Below are 18,519 nucleotides of genomic sequence, written 5' to 3'. Positions count from 1 at the left end.
ATACGTTTCAGGCTTACAGGCGCCAAAGTGTCACAGTCTTCTCAGTGACAGCCGTGCAATTGTGCAAGGTTTACTGTCCTATTCCGAAGATAAATGTCAGTCTCCACCCCCACTGCGGGGCGATGCCGTCATGCCCCGGAGCTGCCCGTTGCCAAACAACCATATGCACACCCTTTGCGCTCCTAACAAGCCTTAGCAAGTCATGCCTCACTCCGACGTAAGTAACTCATTCAACCTTTGCTAAACGCCCCGATCACACCACAGTCTGCGCAGACCTGCGTTATAGCCGCGTAGCAACGAACGCATCCTTCCATGCATATCGCTCCAACATGCGCTTCACGAACCGCTCCCCGCCCGCGCTGTACATGAGCTGCTCAGCAGTCACGGACGCCTCGCCAGAGGCCGCGGGAGCTGCAGCGCCGGCGGTGTTCTTGGCCGACGCACCACGCGCGGCCGCTGTAGCCGCCTGCGGCGGTGTCGCACCACGTGCGCCGGCCGGCCCTGTCCCCGCCGCGCCCGCGGCCACAGCCGGCTGCCCTGCGCGGCTCTCCCACACCGCCTTGACCACGGCCGCCACGTCTACCTTGCTGAAGGGCGAGCGGTGCAGCTCCTGCCCCGGCTCCGCGCCCAGCGGGTATGCTATCCGGAACACCTGATCCGCGCTGGCGCGGGCATTGTTGGAGATGTTGGCGGTGGCAACGCTGAAGGCCTTCTTGATGCCGGCGAAGGCGTCGCGGTCGGCGCACAGGTACAGCAGGCAGGCGCGGTAGTCCAGGCGCGGCGTGCCGTCGGCCGCTGGTGCCGAAAACAGCGCCCACAGCACCTGCTTGAGTGCCGCCGGACTGCAGAGGGAAAGGTACATGCATGCCGGTTAGGAGGGCCACAAAACACTGATGCATTGCGTGCAGGAACCCCTAAGCAACGTCCCCACCACCTTGGTGCGCCAGTGCTGGGGGCTTACCTGTCGTATTGCTCGTCATCAGGCGGCGGTGTGCCCGCCCGCGAGACGGTGTCCGCCTCGGGCCACTTTTCGCCGTCCGCAAGCAGGGTGCTGCGTGGCCCTGCGTCGCTCTCTGACCCCGAGCCTGTCCCTGCCTCCGCTCCCGCTTCGCCTGACGCCTCCGGCACTTCTGCCTGCAGCGCCCCGGGCTGCGCGGCGCGGTACTGGAACCACAGCTCCGCCGTGGACCACTCCTCCTGGCTCAGGAGCCCGTCGTGGTCCTTGTCCACCTCCGCGCAGATCTGCGAGGATGCAAGCAAATGCCACAAAAGTTTCAGCAGGATGCTTGCATTAAACGAAGAACTGACACGGCAGCACACGCGCCGCGGCCGAGCATCTGGCCTTCCAGTAGCCCTTACATTTGCCAAGCACTCACGTCTATCTGGTCGGCCATCTCAGCGCAGTCCGCACGTGCGATCAGAGGGAACGACGCCACCACCAGGTGTGCCACGAACTCGCGCCAGTCCAGGTACGTGCTGTGCAGCGGGTCGTACAGCCGCAGCGCGCCCAGCATGCTAGCCACACTGGTGCCGCGCCACGGCTCCGGCAGCGCGCCCTCCGCCGCCAGCCTGCACAGCATGTCCGCCGCCTCCTGCAACCGCATGTAACCGCTGGGCGCCGCCGACAGGAACGCCGCCGTCAGCGCGCCCAGCTGCTTGGTGGACAGCAGCCCGCCCGCCGGCACGCCCTCGCGCGGGTACGGCCGTGGCAGCGCTGCGTCCTCCTGCACCAGCAGACTGCCCTCGTCCAGCAGCAGGAACTCGTCCTGCAGCCGCAGGTCGTGCGGCAGCGGCTGCCCCGCCGCCGCCGCAGCCTTGCACACCTTGTCCAGCGCCGCCACCGCCGCACACTCGGAGCGGTATCGCTCGCGCACCCACTCGCCCAGGCGGCTCACGGTGCCGGACGCGAGCGCTGCCATCTCATCCATCTGGCCCAGGCAGCGCTCCGCCAGCAGCTGCAGCCGAGCCTCCAGGATGGCCAGCTCGCGGCCGCAGCCGTCCAGCAGCTCGCCGTTCAGGCCCTCCACCACACGCGGGTCCGCCTCCGGCGCCTCCTCCTCTCCGCCCTTGCCCTTGCCCTTGGCGCCCGCCCCCGCCTTGGCCGCTGCGTCCTTCTTGGCCTTCTTGGGGTCCTCTGCGCCGGGCTCCCATGATGTCGCCGTGGTCTTGGCCAGCGCAAGCAGCAGCTTGGTCGCCAGCGCCAGCGGAGCCGCACGCTGCTCCAGGCTCGCAACCCAAGCCGGCATGGGTACGCTGGTCTTGGCCTTGGGGTCAATCTTGTCCTTGAGCTCGGGCGGCACGGCGCCGGACAGCAGGTCGGGCGCGGCGACGTCCGGCAGCGCCAGCGACGGCGGCTCGCGGCCGGGTGGGAAGAGCGGCAGCCACTTGGAGTGCGCGTGCGAGCGCAGGAAGTTGAGCGCGGCGGCGAAGCGGTCGCCCTCCACCTGCGCCAGAGCCACGAACTGCTGCGCCAGCGTGGCGCAGTGGTCGGGCACAAAGGTGTCGGAGGCCACGGCGGCGCGCTGCGCCTCCGCCTCCTCCATCTTCTTGTCGCACAGCGCCCACAGCGCGTCGCGCAGCTCCTCCGCGCGCAGCAGCAGCTCGCCGCGCGCCTCCTTGTTGCCGCGCAGGTCGGCCTCCACGGCGTTGAAGGTGGTCAGGAACCTGGCCACCAGCGCCGGCTTCTCGTCCGGCCGCTGCAGCAGGTCCTGGAAGCGGCCGCGCAGGCCGGCAAAGTGTCGCTGCGCCTCGGCGTGCTGCTCCGCCAAGCTGGCGAAGCCCAGGGCCAGGCCCTCAAGGTAGCCCGTCTCCAGCGTCTTCCACTCCTCATGCAGGCTTGCGGCCAGCTCACGCACCAGCGGCTCCGGAGCAGGTGCCGCCGCCTCGCCCGACGCGGTTCCATTGCCGGAAGCAGGGGCCCCACCCGAGGTGCTGACTGCGTGCGCGCCGGTGGCATGGGCGTCGGGCCTGTGCCCTAGGTTTACCGTGGCATCGGCAGGCAGGTCACTGGCGGCGGCGAAGCGCTCCGCCTCAGCCGCGGCCACAGCCGCTGCCTCCTTGGCCGCCAGAGCTTTACTGGCCGCCTCCTGCGCGCCGCGCGCCGCCTTCTCCGCCTCTGTGGCCGCTGCCGCCGCTTCTGTTTCAGCATGTGCAGAGATCTCAGCATCGCCCAGTGACTTGTGTGCGCGGTCCACAGCCTCAGACGCCGCCGCGGCGCTGTTGGCGGCGCGCTCAGCGTGTCCATTGGCGTCGGCCACAGCGCCCCGCGCTACCTTGAGCTGCTCCGCGCACTTGGCAGCCGCCTGCGCCTTGAGCACCTCGGTGGCGGCGGGGTCGGGGTTTTTGCCGCCTGCAAGCAGCGCCGCCGCCTGGATCTCCGCCTTCTTGGCCGTCAGTAGCTCGCGTGCCGCGCTCTCCGCAGCCGCCTGCGCCAGCTCAGCAAACTCGTGCGCCTGCTCCGCGCTGGCGCGCGCCTTGTGCGCCGCCTCTGCCGCGGAGCGGCAGCTGGCGGCGGCCGCCTTGGCACGCAGCAGCCCCTCCGCGATGTCGCCCGCGCTGGCCAGCACCTCGCCCAGCGGCCCCGAGCCATCCACCGGCCGCCGCAGTCGGCTGAAGCGGCGCAGCCAGTCGTCCAGCGGGCCCGCCAGCTCCGCCTGCGACATGAGGCGGTGCTGGATCTGCTGGGCGTCGTTGCTGGCGTCCGCCACCTCCTGCAGCCGGGCGCTGAGGCCGGGGTCGTTGCTGGGCGGCGGGTCGAACTCCAGGTGGTACACGCGGCCGGTCTGCGGGTCCAGCCGCCGGCCCAGAGCACGCTTGAGCGCCAGCTCTGGGTCCGCCAGGCCGCACACCACCACCGCGTCCAGGCCCGACACCAGCGGCCGCGCCACCTGGGGCAGTGCCGACGCCGGCGGCGGCGCAATAACGCTGGCGGCATCGATCAGCGCCTGCTCACTGTCCAGATCCAGGCCTGTTAGCATGCGCTCCAGCAGCACCGCCTGCGCCGCAGTGCGCGGGAAGCCGTCCACCACGAAGCCGCGCCCCGTGTCCGGGTGCGGCGCAGCCGGCGCCCCTGCGGACTTGCTGCCGGCCGGCGGTGCGGCGGGCTTGGGCGCAGCCTTGCCCTTGGCCTTGGGGTCCACCTCGACAGGCGGTGCCCAGTCCTTGCTTTCCTTCATGCCCAGCACCACCAGGCCCACCAGCGCCTCATCCGGCACGTCACCGCCCGCCTTCAGCGCCGCCGCGATCTGGGCGCCCAGCCGCGCCTTGGCCGACGGACCCGCAGCCGCGGTGGCCGCCGTGCCTGGTCGGCTGGCAGAGCCAGCCTGCAGCTCCGCCGCTGCCGCGGCGTCGCCGTCCTCCTGCGGCGCAGCCTCCGGCACCTGGTCGGCCGGCACGCCCGTGGCCGCCTCGAACTCCTGCGCCGCCGCCATGGCCTCCGCCACCAGTGCCTCCGGCTCCAGCACGCGCAGCTTGTAGCGGCGGCTGAGCTCCTGCGCCACGCAGGTCTTGCCCGCGAAGGGTGCGCCCAGCACCGCCAGCCGCAGCGGCAGCGTCTCGATGGCGGGCAGCTCGGGCTGCGGCGGCGGCTGGCGCGCCAGCACGGCCAGCTCGCCCACGATCTGCCCCAGCAGCTCGTCGTGCCCGATGGGGCCGTCCACACGCAGCCAGTCGCCGGCGCAGGCCAGGTAGTCGTCCACCAGCGCGCGGCCCACCCGCAGGCAGGCCTCCCGCACCTCGGCCTCTGCTGCCTCCGCCTCCGCACCCACGGGCGGCGCGGGCGGGCCCAGCTGCGGGTCTCCGGCCACGAACATGGTCAGCCACTCGCGCCACTCGCGGCGCGGCACCAGGTTGCCCGTGGCGGCACGGTACTCGGCGCTGCGTTCCGCCAGCGACACCAGCTGGTATGCCACGTCACGTGCGAAAGCGGCGTGCTTGGCGGACTTGGCTTCGGCACGGGCCTGCTGCGCGGCGCGCCATGCTTCCATCTCCAGCGCGGCCTCCGCCTCGTATGTTTCGCGCATGGAGCGGTGCAGCTCCACTTCGCGCCGCAGCGTCTCCTCCCAGTCGCGCTCGCGGCGCTCGGCGTACTGGCGCTCGCGCAGCAGCCTGTTCTCGCGCATCACCTCCTTCTCCTGGCTCACCTGCGGGGGCGGCGGTTGGGGGCAGCGGCAAGGCCGCAGGGGGGAGTTGGTATTAAAAGTCTGTGCCGAGCGGGATGGGCAGTGTGGTATACGGTAGCAGTCCGTAAGACCAGAAAGTAAGTGCATCAAGAGTCACAGCAACAACACTGGTCGCACCTGCCACAGGCGTGCAGCTAGACGCTGCTCCTCTGCGCTCTGCCGCTGCAGCGCTGTTAGCAAGGACTCCATCTGTGCCTTGCGCTCGGCGGACGAGGCGGCGGCCTGCTGCTCCACAACCATCTTGCGCCGCCGGGCCTGAAGTCACAGGCGAATATATCCCTTCGCGTCAGCTCATAGCCCATACTGCCAACATGTCCAGGCCATGGTAATGATGGCAAGCACATCAGCTCCAAGCCCTGCACCCAGAATGTCCAAATGACCGGACCCACCTCGCGCTCGCGCTTGGACGCCACCTCGTCTGCGCGTGCGTCCTTGACACCCCGCATGTAGGCGGCCGTGTCCTCCAGCAGCTTGGCGGTGGCGGCGGCGCGGCTCTTGAGCTGCTCCATGTGCTCCAGCGGCGTGCGGCCCGCCGGCGGCGCCACGACCTCCTCGCCCTCCTGGCCCTGATCGCCGCGCACCAGGCGCTTCATGTTGATCTCAAATGCGTCAATGCCGCCGTGCACGTCCAGCGCCGCGTGGTGCAGCTCCTCCAGCTTCCTGCGCCGCGCCTTCTCGCTCAGCGCCAGCTCAACACGCAGCTCCTCGCGCTCCATCTCCTCCTGCTCGGATGCAAGTGCGTGGCAGGGGCGCACAACGTGTAGGATCAGAGCCAGAACAGGATGCCAGCAGCGGCCATCACTTGCACAGCCCGTTTGAACAACAGCATCGTCGCATGAGCCTATGCGTGCCTACGCGGCCCCGCGCTGGCCATGCACATTCCCCCGCGCCCCATAGCCCAACGCCCAACGGACCTTGCGCTTGAGCAGGGCCGCGTGCACCGCCTCATCCCGCTCCAGCCGCTGCGCCTTGTCGCTGCGCGCGCTACCCAGCTTGTCCATCTGGTTTGCGCGAAAGGTGTCCCGCTGCGCCGTGTGCTGCGCCCGGTCGCGCAGCAGCCCCCCTAGCGCCTCCCGCTGCTGCCGGATGCCCTCCTCCGTGAACTTGGCCAGCGCCATGCTCTCCATGATTGCGTTGGGGTTGGCGGCCTGGCTGCGCAGCGTGTCCTCAAAGTGCCTGTGCATTTATGTGGGCAATGTCGGCGTCAGGCCGCGGTAGAGGTGTGAGCATCCCAAGCCAAAGGAGATCCGCACGCAATGCCGCCTCCTGAAAGGCTGGAAGCGCCTCACCTGTGCGTCCCCGACTCGAACTTCTCTTTGCTGGTGTTGTGCTTCTGCGCCTCCAGCAGGCCGCGGGAGGGGCTGACCGATGCGCCCAGCGTGCGGCCCAGGTTGCCGGTATGCATGTGTTTCTGCGCACACGACCCGAAGCCAACAGCAAGCAGCAAGGTCCCAGGCAACGTGACTGGTGTGTCATTCTCCCAAACTGCCGTCCCAACTCCATGAAGCTTCCGGCATTCGCGACGTTGTCTTGTGTACCTCCTGCCTCCGGCACTATGACAGCCCCTGTCCTAAACTCCCACACCAAGTACAACACGTAAAGCCGTAATCCTCACCGTCAGGGTCTTTTGGATACTGCCAAGGTTCTGCTTTATGGAGTACAGGAGCCGCGGCGCCACACCCGACTCCTCCCGAATCAGCATGTTCGCTACGCGCGTGTCCATGTGCACCCCCAGATTTGTGAAGGTGGGCTGCAGTCATTGAGGGGTTGGGTTAGCGATTCAGCCATGCGCGGCGCCGGCACGGGACACAGCTCTGGCACGCTGCGCGCCCCCTCCCCACCTGCAGCCGCGTATAGTTGTTTATCATTGCGTCCGGCATCCGCTTCGTATCGAAATGGTCCACATCAGGCTGAAGGTTGTATTTGCTAAACAGCTGTGCAAATAAAAAGCCGCTCGCGAAGTCCTGCGATGCAGATGAAAGTAGTGAGCGCTCCCTTGATAGTTCCAGCCTTCATGCTAGATTACCTGCTCCAGATTGTCCGTAACGGGCAGTCCGAGCTCGTCCGCGAGCCACTTGCGAAGGAGCTCGCTCATGGTGGCAAACCTTTCTCACGCGGGTGATGGTGATTCCCTGATGCCTAAGCTAACGATGGACACATTTAGTCTGGCGCCCACGCTGGCCGTGGGCCACGCTTGTCAGGTCGCAAGTCGAGACTTCGAGGGTGCGATACAAGTCTACAGGTCAGCGTTTGACGTGTTCAAGGTTTTGTTAAGTAAGCTGTGAATTATTCAAAATATAGTGAAGGGCCAAACGAGGTCCGAAGTGGAAGTCCAGGGCGGATGGTTCACGTCTCGACAAGCATTATTTTAAGTGCCACATGCCCGGGACACATTCTAAACATCGTGAAAGTCTCATATACACAGGCTGTAACGCTGGTCACTAGTTTCCCGTCACCCTTGCACCCACGGCTCTCCCCACGCCTCGCTCTACCTGTGCCAGTTCCTTCACAGGCCGCCTACGTAAGCACCGGCAGCACTCGTCTCTAATCAACAGGGTGTTGACAATTGTAATCAATGCGATTCGCTCGCTTGCGCAGTCACATGACAGCCCCCAAAGCAATACTCACAGGAAACAGGGGCGCCCTTGACGGAAAATGCCCAACACACTGTACGCTCTCTATTATCGCTCGCCATGCCCATGAATTCCTTCCAATTATAGCACGTTTACATTTGCCTTACATTCATACGCACATGACAGCATAGTCATCCGGTCTTCTTCGGAGCCTTGGGCTTCCGCATGGGTTTCGGGGAGGGTTTGGTGCGGACCCATCGAGGCGGCGATGGCTTCGGGCGCGGTGGCGAGCGGAGAGACGGAAGGGGTCGCGGCGAAGGGGGTGGCCTCCACGGAGGCGGTATATTGATCCCTACAGACACAACGAAAACTCGTCACCCACCAGGTTATTGGTAGCAACTTCCACAGCAACTACGGTATGTACCGTACGGTGCTCACCGGGCTGCTTGTCGCACACGCCACAGGATGCCCGGCAGCTTGCGAGCATGTACCTGAGGCCCAGGGATACATGAGGCAACAGTGATTGGCCAGCTGCACAGGTGCCGATGAACCCATGTAGCTGCGGGTCAACACGCAATAGCCAGCCACACACAGCGCAGTCCCTCGATTTGCTTCCAGCGTCTTTCCTTCAATCTTCGAGGCCAAGGGGAGCAGCCCTAGGGGCCAGCAGGGCATCTGACCACATACACACAGCGCTCAGCATCACACACACGCCAACACACGTCACCGGCAACCCGGCCCACTCACCCCGCGTCCTTGTTGCACTCGCCGATTTGGGCCCAGTAGGGACAGGACACATTGTCGTCGCCACATCCGCCCTGCTCAGGGCCATCGCACAGCCCACAGCTCCTAGCGCAGTTCGCCTCCATGTACCTGGTTTGGGTTTTCAGGAGTGGCCATTCTCAGGAGCGGCCATTCTCAGGAGCGGCCTCATCCCTCAGCGGCCGGGATCGGCGGCGGCCAGGAGACGGCCGCCCAGGTGGAGGGCCGGAAGGCGGCCGGGTTCGGCGGCGGCCGGGAGACGGCCGCCCAGCTGGCGGGCAGAAAGACGGCTGGGCGCAAAAACCTGAAGCAGACCAACCCGGTCTTCTACACGGGCCGCTTCTACTACAAGCAGTGCGGGAAGTGGTGCCACATCGAGAGGGCGGTCGCAAAGGTTGGCGGGAGCAAGGTTGGCGTGTGGTGCAGCAACTGCAAAAAGGTGACCAGCGCCTCCATTAATACGGTAAGTGGCGCCTGAAGGAGGTCGCGGAGGTCGTGGACCTGTGCGACAGTGAGTAGCCGACCTGTGCGCGGCCGTCGCGTGCTGCAGAGAACTGCGCGTCCATGACCAGAAGCCGCCCATCATCCACCGCGACCCACCGCGACCGGGAGGGTAGCAGTTGCTGTGTAGACCAGCCAGCGGCAAGACCGTTGTGCAGTCAACTCACCCAGGCGTGTTAGCACATTCTCCTGCCGCCGCCCAGCCGGCGCACCGGATCTCCGTCTCCTGGCAGCCCACTCTGCAGAAGCCGCAGCCCAACTGCACGCAAGCATGCCGAAGGACACGTCACGGTGTCAGATGTAAGTCTCCGTGCAAATTCATAACACAATTCGAGGATGTGCGAAGTCAGCTGCGGTGACTTGTGTCAGGAGAGCCCAGAGCCACCAACCACGGCTGTGAAGCCCGATGCCAATAACTGCCACTAGGCCGGGCTCACCCTGCACTGCGAGGCTAGGGACGGGGCGTACTCTGGGGACCGGCAGTAGCCCGCCGCAATCCACTCGGGGCAGTATGTGGTGTTGCGGTCCCTGCAGGCGATGCCGGAGGGCCGGGGTGCGGGCGGCGGTGGCGAGGGCGGCAGCGGCGGGGACGGCGGCGGCCGCGGCGGCCGGGGAGGGTAGCGCCGAGGCGGGGGCGGGCTTACTGCAGGCAGCGCAGCAAGCACATGAAGCACGCATATTGATTCTGGTCCAACTATTACAATAGGAATGCAGAAGAAAGAGAGCTGTACAACGCGTCAAGCACAGCAAACCTTGCTCACGCGCTATCTGGTTGTATTGTGCGAGAGGCAGTTAAGCATTTTGTAATCCGCACCACTTACTGCTTGTGTCACTGGCGCTGCAGTAGCGGCAGCTGACTCGGCAGTATTGCAGCATGAAGGGCTTGGCGCACTCGCCAGCAAGGGAGGACCACGAGGGGCAGTCGCCCGGGTACTCGTCCCGGCACACGCCGCGCGGCGGCGGCAAGGGCGGTGACGGCGGGCTGGGCGGCGGAGGCTGCCCTGCCGCCAGGTACGGGCACGCGCCGCAGCTTGCCTGTTGGAATGGAGGCATGGCACGAAAGGCGGGCTGTCAGTCTTTACACACAAAAACACCAAGTGCCGCACGAGTCCTCGACTTCAACGCATGGCACGTTTTCGCGCCCACGTGACAGCAGCACCCGCCAGACTGCGCCTCGCTGGCAGTAACCAAGCCGCACGTCCATCCAGACCGCACGGCCGCACCATGCAGTTTACAGACATGTACTGCTGGTCGTCGGGGTTGGTGCACAAGCCCTGGCTGGCCCAGAAGGGGCAGTGCGTGGTGTTGCGGTCGCCGCAGCTGATGCCAGGGCGGAGCGTGGGGCAGGCGGCCAGCGGCGTGTACGGCACGCGGCCAGGCGCGGGCGGGTAGAGCTCGTAGAAGAACCATGGCCAGCTGTAGAAGCAGGTGAGGCAGTCATCCGGGTAGCGCCACGGGTTGCCGCCAAAGCCCTGCACGGCAGGAGGCCGTTTGTGAATGTGGATTTAGATGTTAGTAGGCTGTCCACACTTATACTAGCGACATATAAATTCATCTGAAACGCTGGTGGTGGCGCGCGTCCAGTCCTATGATCTGCTTGTTATGTTGTATGCCGGGGCAGCCGCTGCACGCCATCCCTGCCCGTCCATCGAAACCCACCCAACAAGGTCACCCGGACCCACCCAGTCTATGAGCTCCGCGGTGCCGGGGTCTCGGGCCACCAGCTCGCCTTTGCGCAGCAGGTTGTCGGCGGCCGGGCTGTTGAGGGTGGAGTCGAAGGACACGGCCGCCGCCATGGCTACGGGCAGGGGCGTGAAAGTGACAGGGGTCAGCGCAGTCCTGGGCTGCTGTGGGTTGCTGGCCCCGTGTCAGCCCACAGTGCTACACGACTGATTGTTGCTTTGTGTGGGAACGCAGCGATCCTTTGGCGATAGCGCGGCATGTATGTGACGAGAGCTGTGGATGCCTCACCGTCATAGTGAAATGCGCCCGCGGTTAGTAGCCTCGCGGGCACAGGTGCTGCCCGCCCATCCACACGCAAACCCGCCGGACATCCCGCCAAGTGCCAACGGAGCGTAAACTTACCGTAATACTCATGCTGGTTGGTCATTATGTAAGAACCTGCGGTAGCGAGTGATGGGGATTGTGTGCTGCAGCGTGTGTGTGCAGAGTATGGAGGACAGGTTGAGCCTGTCCTCCCCAGCCGTCCAGCCTAGGTTTGTTGACATGGGAGCTAGATGGGTTGATCCTGTCTCAGCGCGAGCCCCAATAAACCGTCCTGAGTAGTCGTCTGTCCTAGGCTCAAACTTAACACATGGATTCGGCGTGTGGGGACGCGGCGTTGGCGAGAGCCACGAATGGCCCTAATGTGTGGAACCCCGCTCCTTGATGGCGCTCTCATGGCACGACCACACATGCGCGCGCTGGAGGACTCACTGGGTGTGTAGGCGCCGGAGTCACGGGCGGCGGCGTAGCGCTGCTGCACCCGCTGCAGCTGGCAGGCGTCAATGAGGGTGTGCGCCAGCTCGTGCATGAACACACTCTCATTGCCCCAGCCGTCCCTACACGGCGGTCACGGAACGTGCCGTTTAGCTAGGCAGGGCGCGCGAACGACTGCGGACGACTACGCGGTCGTGTGCGTAGGGGTGTGGAATGCTGGCATGGGCACGTGGCGGGCTGCGCCAGTCGCTAGCCCTTGGCTTGCATGTATATGTCATCTCACCGTTCCTCCCATGCCGTTGACCCTGATGCGCCACCTTTCCCAGTTGCTAAATAGCTGTCGCTTGCTCCCGCCACAGCCTCCCACTTACGTCTCATTCCTAGTTCCCGTCAGCCCGTGGTGGTTCTCATGGCAAAACAAATGTTACAAACAAACCTGCCCCTTCCTCCCTCTCGTCCCCCTCCGCAACTTACCCTGTGTTTACCTCGTCGTAGGTCTCCAACAAGTCCTCCTCGCCCACTGCCATGGCCGGATTGCCCGCCACCGCGCCCGCGCCGCGGATGTCCACCCACTGCCGGCCGTCCCCGTTGGTGCCCTGGCCACCCGAGCCCTGCAGCAGCAGACCAGCCAGTCCAAGCAGCTATCAGCGCTGTACCGTAATACGGTGTCAAGCGGCAGAAAGTTGGCACACAAATAGACATGTGTCAGCCTGTCAGAAGGGGGAATGCCAAGCCCCCCTGCATTCCCCCTTGTGACAGGCTGACACCTCCAGCCCGACCTGGTACGTCAGCAGCCAGCGGAAGGGCGGCATGTCGGTGAGGCGCTGCTGCCGGCCGATGATGACGATGCGCGTGCCGTGAGCCCGTACGCGGTCCAGCACCGCCGGCGGAGTGTTGGCAGTGGCTTGGTCCGTCAGCAGAACCGCCTGCGACACCGCGTCCTCCGACACCTCATCGTATGCCTGAGCGCCACGGGTTCCACAGGACGAAACGTAAGCTGGCGATATGCAGCAATTTGGGGGGTGGGTGGGAAGAGCTAGAAGCACTGGCAGGGAATGCCCAGCACCGCTGTCGGGATCTGGAGTGTCAGCTCCCGACGCACCCAAACTGCAAGGGCGCCGCCTGCTGTTTCCGCCCGCCACCGGAATGAATCATCGCCAGGAAGAACCTGGCCGTTGCGCGTAGAGACGGAGGGTGATGGGGCCGACACCTCGCCGTCCCGGGTAACTGGTTCTCCTAGTGGCTGTGCCTCTGACTGCTGCTGACCCGCCTGTTGCTGCGGCTGCTGTTGCTGCATGAGCACATGCGGCGGCGGCATGAAGCCCCCTGTGTCATAGTAGCGTGCAAGCAGTTCCTCCACTTCCTGGCTGCGTCGCCGCCGGACTGCTTGGAAGGGTATTCCCTCAGCTTGCCCTGCAAGGAACAGGTACCGCATGGCTGTGTGTGAGGAACTGTGGGCCTGTGTAGGCCGAAGCCGGCCGCTGGGTAAAGTGCGCCTAAATTGTCACCCCCGGCTATCAATGCGGCAACTCCAATCGCAAATCAGTATCTACTTTCCTCCAAGCAGTAAAAGAAGTAGGACAGCGACGAGCGCGAGGGGAGCAGACACTGGAGCAGACATAACGGTTTGCGACCTTGCCATAGCCTCTTACAATAGTACTAAAATGCCTAACTTGTTCTAACTATTGAGGTGGTTCCGGTAGGCACCGTTGCGGAAGTGGTCTGGCCCGAACTGGCGTGAAGCTGTCTTATGCTGTCTTATGTGGCCTCGGCGCAAACCCCGTCAAAGCTTGCCAGAAGTACACATGGAACTGGCGTCTACACTCAGTACCCAGGATTCACTCCCTATCAAATGTACCGTATGACAATCCGGCGGTTGGCAGTGTACGCCCACCCCTCCCCTGAACTGGACTGCGCCCCTTCGAGACCCAGTGAGACCCCCGCGCAAAGCAGCACCGTCGTACGTTGATGTCCTGCCCGCTGCCAGGCTGGTCGCCTTGTCCGCTGTCATGTGCATGCGATGAGCTGGTACGATGGGACATGGCAAGTGGCAGGTTGGTGTGCTCCCGTGCCTAACACAGTAGCTGAAGTCGGTACTTACAGCCCACCCATACCAGCATCCGAGCATCATGTGGCAGGCCTGTATACTTAGCATGCGTTGGAGCGGTATCATCTGTACCCTGAGTGGCGTGCGGCGTCTCTACCACTTTTGCTCTACCGTGTCAGCTTTCCCAGCTGTACCAGCCCGCATGCTGCGGGGTCGCATGCCTGCCCTAGCCTGCATGCCGCGCACTCCTGCCCTGCCGTTGCAAATTGTTTGCCATCTGCTGGGTTCTGGGAATCAGCTGCGCCCTACGGGACTTTACCAACCTGCCTTACCACTGTCCCATCGCACACCCTAGCCTGCATGCCGCCTGCCTACTTGCCAGCTGATACTGCGTTAACTAGTATCCCACCGGTGCCTGTGTGCACCCCAGCTAAGCCCGCTACATGCCCGCACTGACTCCTCCTTTCTCTGTCGCACCCAGGTCGTCCTACCTAAGGAAGATCCCCGCTTCGTCTCAACGTCCACACGACGACACACAACCGGCACGCGTACAACAGCAATGTGGTAAATGTAAGTCAGCGAATGTCATCACACAGAACAGTTAACTGCGCCTGCTGTCGCACCAGGGCGCAGCTCCGCGGCTCGTCCTGGCAGCATCTACCGCCCTGACGCGCCGGCGGCGGCCGCCGCCATGGGAGGCGGCGGGGGTGGCAGCGGCGGCAGTGGCAGCGCGGGTTTGAGCACGGAGCTGGGGTTGCGGTAGGTGTCCAGGTGGTGCAGGATGAGCAGCCGGGGGCCGGGCGGGATGCGCACCTCGGCCAGGGCGCTGCGCATGGGGACAGGAAGCATGGAGCGCGGAGGGAGGTTAAGAGAACCTTACGGCTAGCGGAAATGAGCGAGGCAGGACATGGTGTGTGCGGTGCAGAGCATGGAGGGTGCGACGTTTGGCACTTAGCGCTTGGGTGCAGGCTTGTGCGTGGGGCGCGCGCGCGGCTGGAGAAACCGGCCTTCTTTGGCTCAGATTGTGAGTGGTGATATGTAGAGTTTGTCGGCATGGCTTTGTTGGATTATCGCCAATACACCGAACGAGACATAACCATCATTGCCGCTAGGAAGTGTTGTGCCTGGTGCAAATGCGGTCTGCAAGTCTGACGTGGTTTTCTTTGGCTCAGATTGTGAGTGGTGATATGTAGAGTTTGTCGGCATGGCTTTGTTGGATTATCGCCAATACACCGAACGAGACATAACCATCATTGCCGCTAGGAAGTGTTGTGTCTGGTGCAAATGCAGTCTGCAAGTCTGACGTGGTTTTCTTTGGCTCAGATTGTGAGTGGTGATACGTAGAGTTTGTCGGCATGGCTTTGTTGGATTATCGCCAATACACCGAACGAGACATAACCATCATTGCCGCTAGGAAGTGTTGTGTCTGGTGCAAATGCAGTCTGCAAGTCTGACGTGGTTTTCTTTGGCTCAGATTGTGAGTGGTGATATGTAGAGTTTGTCGGCATGGCTTTGTTGGATTATCGCCAATACACCGAACGAGACATAACCATCATAGCCACTTGCTGTGCATGCGCGCCCCCGTATCCCGCACATGCAATCCTAGTGTGCACGCAGGCCTGCAAGCTCAGATTGTGAGTGGTGATATGTAGAGTTTGTCGGCATGGCTTTGTTGGATTATCGCCAATACACCGAACGAGACATAACCATCATAGCTTGCGTGCGTCACCATGGCGTGGCGTGCAAGCAGGCATCCGCGACCAGCCCCACGGAGCCCTGCCTGCTATTACCCTCCACCCGCCCCCACAACCCAGATCCCGCCGTGAAGCGCATGGGCCCGAGACCGACAGCGCCTTGAAGCCAATCCCCGCTTTCTCCGACAAACAAGACCAGAGTCACTCCTTCTGCCACTCAACCCAAATGTCACTTACATGTCGTTCCACAGCATGATGGTGTTGTCGGTCAGCAGACCCTTCTTGAGGTTGTCCACGTATTTCTGTGAGGTCACGCGCCAGATAGAGTCAGGACCAGTTCGGTTGTTCGTTGATGAAGGTCACCAAAGCAGTGGGAGTTGGCTCGCCAACGGAGGTCCCTGGCGCTCTCCTTCCTTGCTTAGCACGGGCCAGGCGGCCAGGCCAGGCCACGGAGCGGCAGACCCCACAACACGACAGCGCTCTACCCCACATGGCACCGCCACAAGACCCATTGACGCCTATACAATTCAGGTGCGTGGGATTGCGGTATTACAAGAGAGGACAACCCTGTGCGTAGGCGCACACATTGAGACCAGCGCGGGACTCACCGTCAGGCCCAGGGTCTTGAGCATGTACTTGCCGCGGTCGTACTCCGTGTCGGCAAACTCAGGCTTGAACGCCTGGCCCACCTACATGTCAGCACACACGTAGCAGCGCGCATACAGAGCAACACAGCAGCTGAGCTTGTGCGTGGTGTGGCGAGGGCACGGGGACAGCTCGTGGCACGGAAGCATCGGGAAGAGTCTGTTGGTTGGCTCCGGTACGCCCAGCTACCTCCCGCTTCCCTCCGGCCCGTGCGGCTTGCCTGGTAGATTAGGCCGTTGAACAGGCCGAACGCGGCACCGGTGGTGATAGCGCTCTGGATCGGGTTGGGCGAGCCGCTCACGAGCGAGTAGGCCACACCCGACAGAAACGAGGCGGCCATCCTGCGGTTGCGTTGGATGCCGGTGATGGAACCGGTGATGGGTCGCCGAGACGCACGACATGGACTCGACGACACTTACGAGCTGTACACATCCTCCTTGCCGTTGCGCGCCTTCTTGATCGCCAGGGTAGCGGCGGCTTGCACACCCGTCAGGGCCGCCAGATTGCGCGCGGTGCCCCACGGCCCTGCCTTCATCATGCTGTCCAGAGCTGGGTTCGCCGGCTTGGGCGCAGTGCCATTCTGAGTGGGGTCGATGGCGCTGATGCTGCCAAACATATAGCCGATGGCGCCACCCTGAATCGACGACTGCAGGCCGGTAACAAGGACCTGAACCGCTACATCCTGAGTGTCCAGCCAGGCGTGCCACTTCTTGCCCACGTCTTCAAAGCTAGAAACCTCGCCCAAGCCGGGAAGCACCACAGCGAAAGGAAGAGGGGCCATCTCTCTTCAGGCAGTGATCTATGAGGTCTAAATTTATTACACGTCGACCTACAACTAGTTAGTGGCAAAGGCCGAAAGTAGTCCGCACTTTTGCCAGGATGATCGGTCGGAGGAAACTCGTTACTCGTCAGCGTGCACGCGTGCACAGCAGGATGCATCTAGGAATGCACAACTGTCCTAGTTGGCGACTCTCAGGGAAAATTGACCCGCTTATGTGCCGTGTCACGCGGGTACGTGCAAAGGCCACAGTCGAAGCCCCAGTAAGCCGACAGCGCATCCAGGCATGTTCATCATGCTTACAATATCAATTACCCGACTCTGAACCAATGGAACATGTTTTCTCTGCCGTCGCCACAAACTTGGTTCAGGGAATACAGCCACGCGCCACAATCCCAGGGGACAGCGTGGCGCGCTCATCCACTGCAGCAGCATCAACGTGCATGCCTGTGCGGAAGTGTCCATCCTCTGCAGCAGCATCAACGAGCATGCCTGTGCGGACGCAGAAATGCTGGGCGGCGTATGCAGACTGGAATTGTCAATCGTGCTGTTGTCGCAGCAGCCATCCGCCACAGCGCTGCACGAGTGGTGCATCCGCTACATCACCGTACATTCCCGTATTCAAAGCGCCCACCCACGGCCAGTGCCACCCACGGCCTATCACGACAAAACAACCACTTAGCATCCATCAATCATGGTAAGTGCTTGCCCGCCAGGAGCCATTCGCCTCCTGCAAATCCTGCTCCGCCTCTTCAGCTTGTGAGCGGGGGGATATCCAGCGGCATGGCTCTGCTGCGCGTGTTGAAGGAGATGAAGTCTGTCCGCAGCGAGCTGATGTCCATACTCCTGCAGTGAGAAAAGGTATAGTCACAAAAAGCACAGCAGCATTAGATTGGCATACGAAAGGGCAACGGCGCAGAGCTGTGAATGTTGTGTACGCAACAGCCACTCGTAGCGTGCACGTTTGCCTGTATAGTCCCGGCCTGTCACCCAATTTCAAGAGCCCCATCGGCGCATTGACTGCCATACAAGAGTCATGCAGGACAGGCGATAACATTGGTCGCCCTCGACAGCCCTTCTGCGTGTGCGGCGCTGCGCTGATGGGCACCGAGCCTGTCGATCCCGTAACCAAAATATTTGCCAGCGCGGCGCCTCACCTGCCCTTCGCCGGCATAATTGCAACCTTGACAGACCCAGTTAACAAGTAACCGCCTGCTCGGGCGATACGCGCACAAAGCCGGCGGTCATGCACTCATGCGAGAGACAGCGCCACAGCCAAGCAACATCCGGCTGTACAGCCACCCTTCATGCCTACAACATGGCTACGCCAGGTAACTCCTTTTACCAATGGTGGATGCATCAAGATTTTCGCCTTCGTGCTGAGAGTTGTTGCTTACCAAGCACAGCCACCGCAGCTGACAGCACCAGCTCCAGGAGGATGGATGCGGGCAGTGCCTCGAACTCCTCTTGTGAGAGCTTCAGAACTTGGCGGTCTGCATGGCAACATAATTAGGAGAAGTACAGCAATTAACAATGTACATGTATATGTAGAGGGCAAGGGCCCGCGCGTTGGGTGGGACGGCAGCCAGCAAAGGGGGGGGGGCGCAAAGAGGAAGGAGTTTGGCCAGCCTCGTGGCTTTGGCGGCAAAGCAGGAACAGCTGTGTTCTGGCGATACCGGTACTGCCGCCTCGTCTCACATTGAATGACCGCAAGCGTTGTATGTGCCAAACCCAGCAGTCCGAGCAGCGTGAGCGCCCCGCCGGTAGAAATCCTCATCGTGGCCGCTTCAAGAGGCCAGATGCTCTAATGCTTGCAGCAAGAATGCCTTAATTACGTAGCCGCTAGATCTGTGCGTGCGTGGGTTAACTCAACGCTCTGATGGTGGAAATATCAATTCCC

General features: G+C 63.1%; 4 protein-coding genes across 4 annotated transcripts; all 4 read right to left on the bottom strand.

Annotated features, from left to right (window-relative positions):
* Position 1: 1 nt before the first annotated feature.
* On the bottom strand, positions 2-7,444 carry CHLRE_03g183200v5 (uncharacterized protein). The gene is made up of 10 exons (XM_001702874.2): positions 7,207-7,444; positions 7,022-7,144; positions 6,796-6,930; positions 6,470-6,591; positions 6,095-6,356; positions 5,570-5,902; positions 5,298-5,435; positions 1,377-5,141; positions 962-1,242; positions 2-842 (listed from the first exon to the last, which is right to left on the bottom strand). The coding sequence occupies exons 1-10, from the start codon at positions 7,273-7,275 to the stop codon at positions 281-283; spliced, it is 5,790 nt and encodes a 1,929-aa protein (XP_001702926.1). The 5' UTR covers positions 7,276-7,444; the 3' UTR covers positions 2-280.
* Positions 7,445-7,492: 48 nt separating this feature from the next.
* On the bottom strand, positions 7,493-13,274 carry CHLRE_03g183150v5 (uncharacterized protein). Its single transcript, XM_043061069.1, has 13 exons — positions 12,558-13,274; positions 12,235-12,417; positions 11,930-12,066; positions 11,453-11,577; positions 11,102-11,137; positions 10,699-10,814; positions 10,240-10,488; positions 9,838-10,051; positions 9,454-9,659; positions 9,184-9,275; positions 8,501-8,626; positions 8,192-8,244; positions 7,493-8,105 (listed from the first exon to the last, which is right to left on the bottom strand). Exons 1-13 carry the CDS (start codon positions 12,888-12,890, stop codon positions 7,945-7,947), a joined length of 2,031 nt encoding a protein of 676 aa, XP_042926198.1. The 5' UTR covers positions 12,891-13,274; the 3' UTR covers positions 7,493-7,944.
* A 266-nt stretch (positions 13,275-13,540) lies between these two features.
* Positions 13,541-16,674, bottom strand: CHLRE_03g183100v5 (uncharacterized protein). The gene is made up of 5 exons (XM_001702872.2): positions 16,261-16,674; positions 16,062-16,182; positions 15,805-15,885; positions 15,434-15,498; positions 13,541-14,328 (listed from the first exon to the last, which is right to left on the bottom strand). The coding sequence occupies exons 1-5, from the start codon at positions 16,620-16,622 to the stop codon at positions 14,160-14,162; spliced, it is 798 nt and encodes a 265-aa protein (XP_001702924.1). The 5' UTR covers positions 16,623-16,674; the 3' UTR covers positions 13,541-14,159.
* A 48-nt stretch (positions 16,675-16,722) lies between these two features.
* Positions 16,723-18,494, bottom strand: CHLRE_03g183050v5 (uncharacterized protein). The gene is made up of 4 exons (XM_001702871.2): positions 18,318-18,494; positions 18,017-18,112; positions 17,777-17,831; positions 16,723-17,465 (listed from the first exon to the last, which is right to left on the bottom strand). Exons 1-4 carry the CDS (start codon positions 18,394-18,396, stop codon positions 17,372-17,374), a joined length of 324 nt encoding a protein of 107 aa, XP_001702923.1. The 5' UTR covers positions 18,397-18,494; the 3' UTR covers positions 16,723-17,371.
* Positions 18,495-18,519: the final 25 nt, after the last annotated feature.

Source organism: Chlamydomonas reinhardtii, chromosome 3 (genome assembly GCF_000002595.2).
Source record: "Chlamydomonas reinhardtii strain CC-503 cw92 mt+ chromosome 3, whole genome shotgun sequence".
In the NCBI taxonomy this organism is placed as follows: Eukaryota; Viridiplantae; Chlorophyta; class Chlorophyceae; order Chlamydomonadales; family Chlamydomonadaceae; genus Chlamydomonas; species Chlamydomonas reinhardtii.
Note: the sequence above shows the minus strand (reverse complement) of the source record. Positions and strands in the feature narration are given on the sequence as shown.

Bases quoted from the DNA above. Each gene is read 5' to 3' on its own strand.
- CHLRE_03g183200v5 (XM_001702874.2), bottom strand. From the start codon at position 7,275: ATGAGCGAGCTCCTTCGCAAGTGGCTCGCGGACGAGCTCGGACTGCCC. The intron at 5,903-6,094 runs GTCCGTTGGGCG...GCATCCGAGCAG, and splicing joins CGGCCCTGCTCAAGCGCAAG to GAGGAGATGGAGCGCGAGGA. The intron at 843-961 runs GTAAGCCCCCAG...TTCCCTCTGCAG, and splicing joins GATGACGAGCAATACGACAG to TCCGGCGGCACTCAAGCAGG.
- CHLRE_03g183150v5 (XM_043061069.1), bottom strand. From the start codon at position 12,890: ATGCGGTACCTGTTCCTTGCAGGGCAAGCTGAGGGAATACCCTTCCAA. The intron at 11,138-11,452 runs GTGAGTCCTCCA...TCGCTACCGCAG, and splicing joins CTCCGGCGCCTACACACCCA to GTTCTTACATAATGACCAAC. The intron at 10,489-10,698 runs GTGGGTCCGGGT...CCTGCCGTGCAG, and splicing joins CCGCGGAGCTCATAGACTGG to GGCTTTGGCGGCAACCCGTG.
- CHLRE_03g183100v5 (XM_001702872.2), bottom strand. From the start codon at position 16,622: ATGGCCCCTCTTCCTTTCGCTGTGGTGCTTCCCGGCTTGGGCGAGGTT. The intron at 16,183-16,260 runs GTAAGTGTCGTC...ACGCAACCGCAG, and splicing joins AAGGAGGATGTGTACAGCTC to GATGGCCGCCTCGTTTCTGT. The intron at 15,499-15,804 runs GTGAGTCCCGCG...GTGACCTCACAG, and splicing joins TCAAGACCCTGGGCCTGACG to AAATACGTGGACAACCTCAA.
- CHLRE_03g183050v5 (XM_001702871.2), bottom strand. From the start codon at position 18,396: ATGAGGATTTCTACCGGCGGGGCGCTCACGCTGCTCGGACTGCTGGGT. The intron at 18,113-18,317 runs GTGAGACGAGGC...GTTGCCATGCAG, and splicing joins AACGCTTGCGGTCATTCAAT to ACCGCCAAGTTCTGAAGCTC. The intron at 17,466-17,776 runs GTGAGGCGCCGC...TTCTCACTGCAG, and splicing joins ATTATGCCGGCGAAGGGCAG to GAGTATGGACATCAGCTCGC.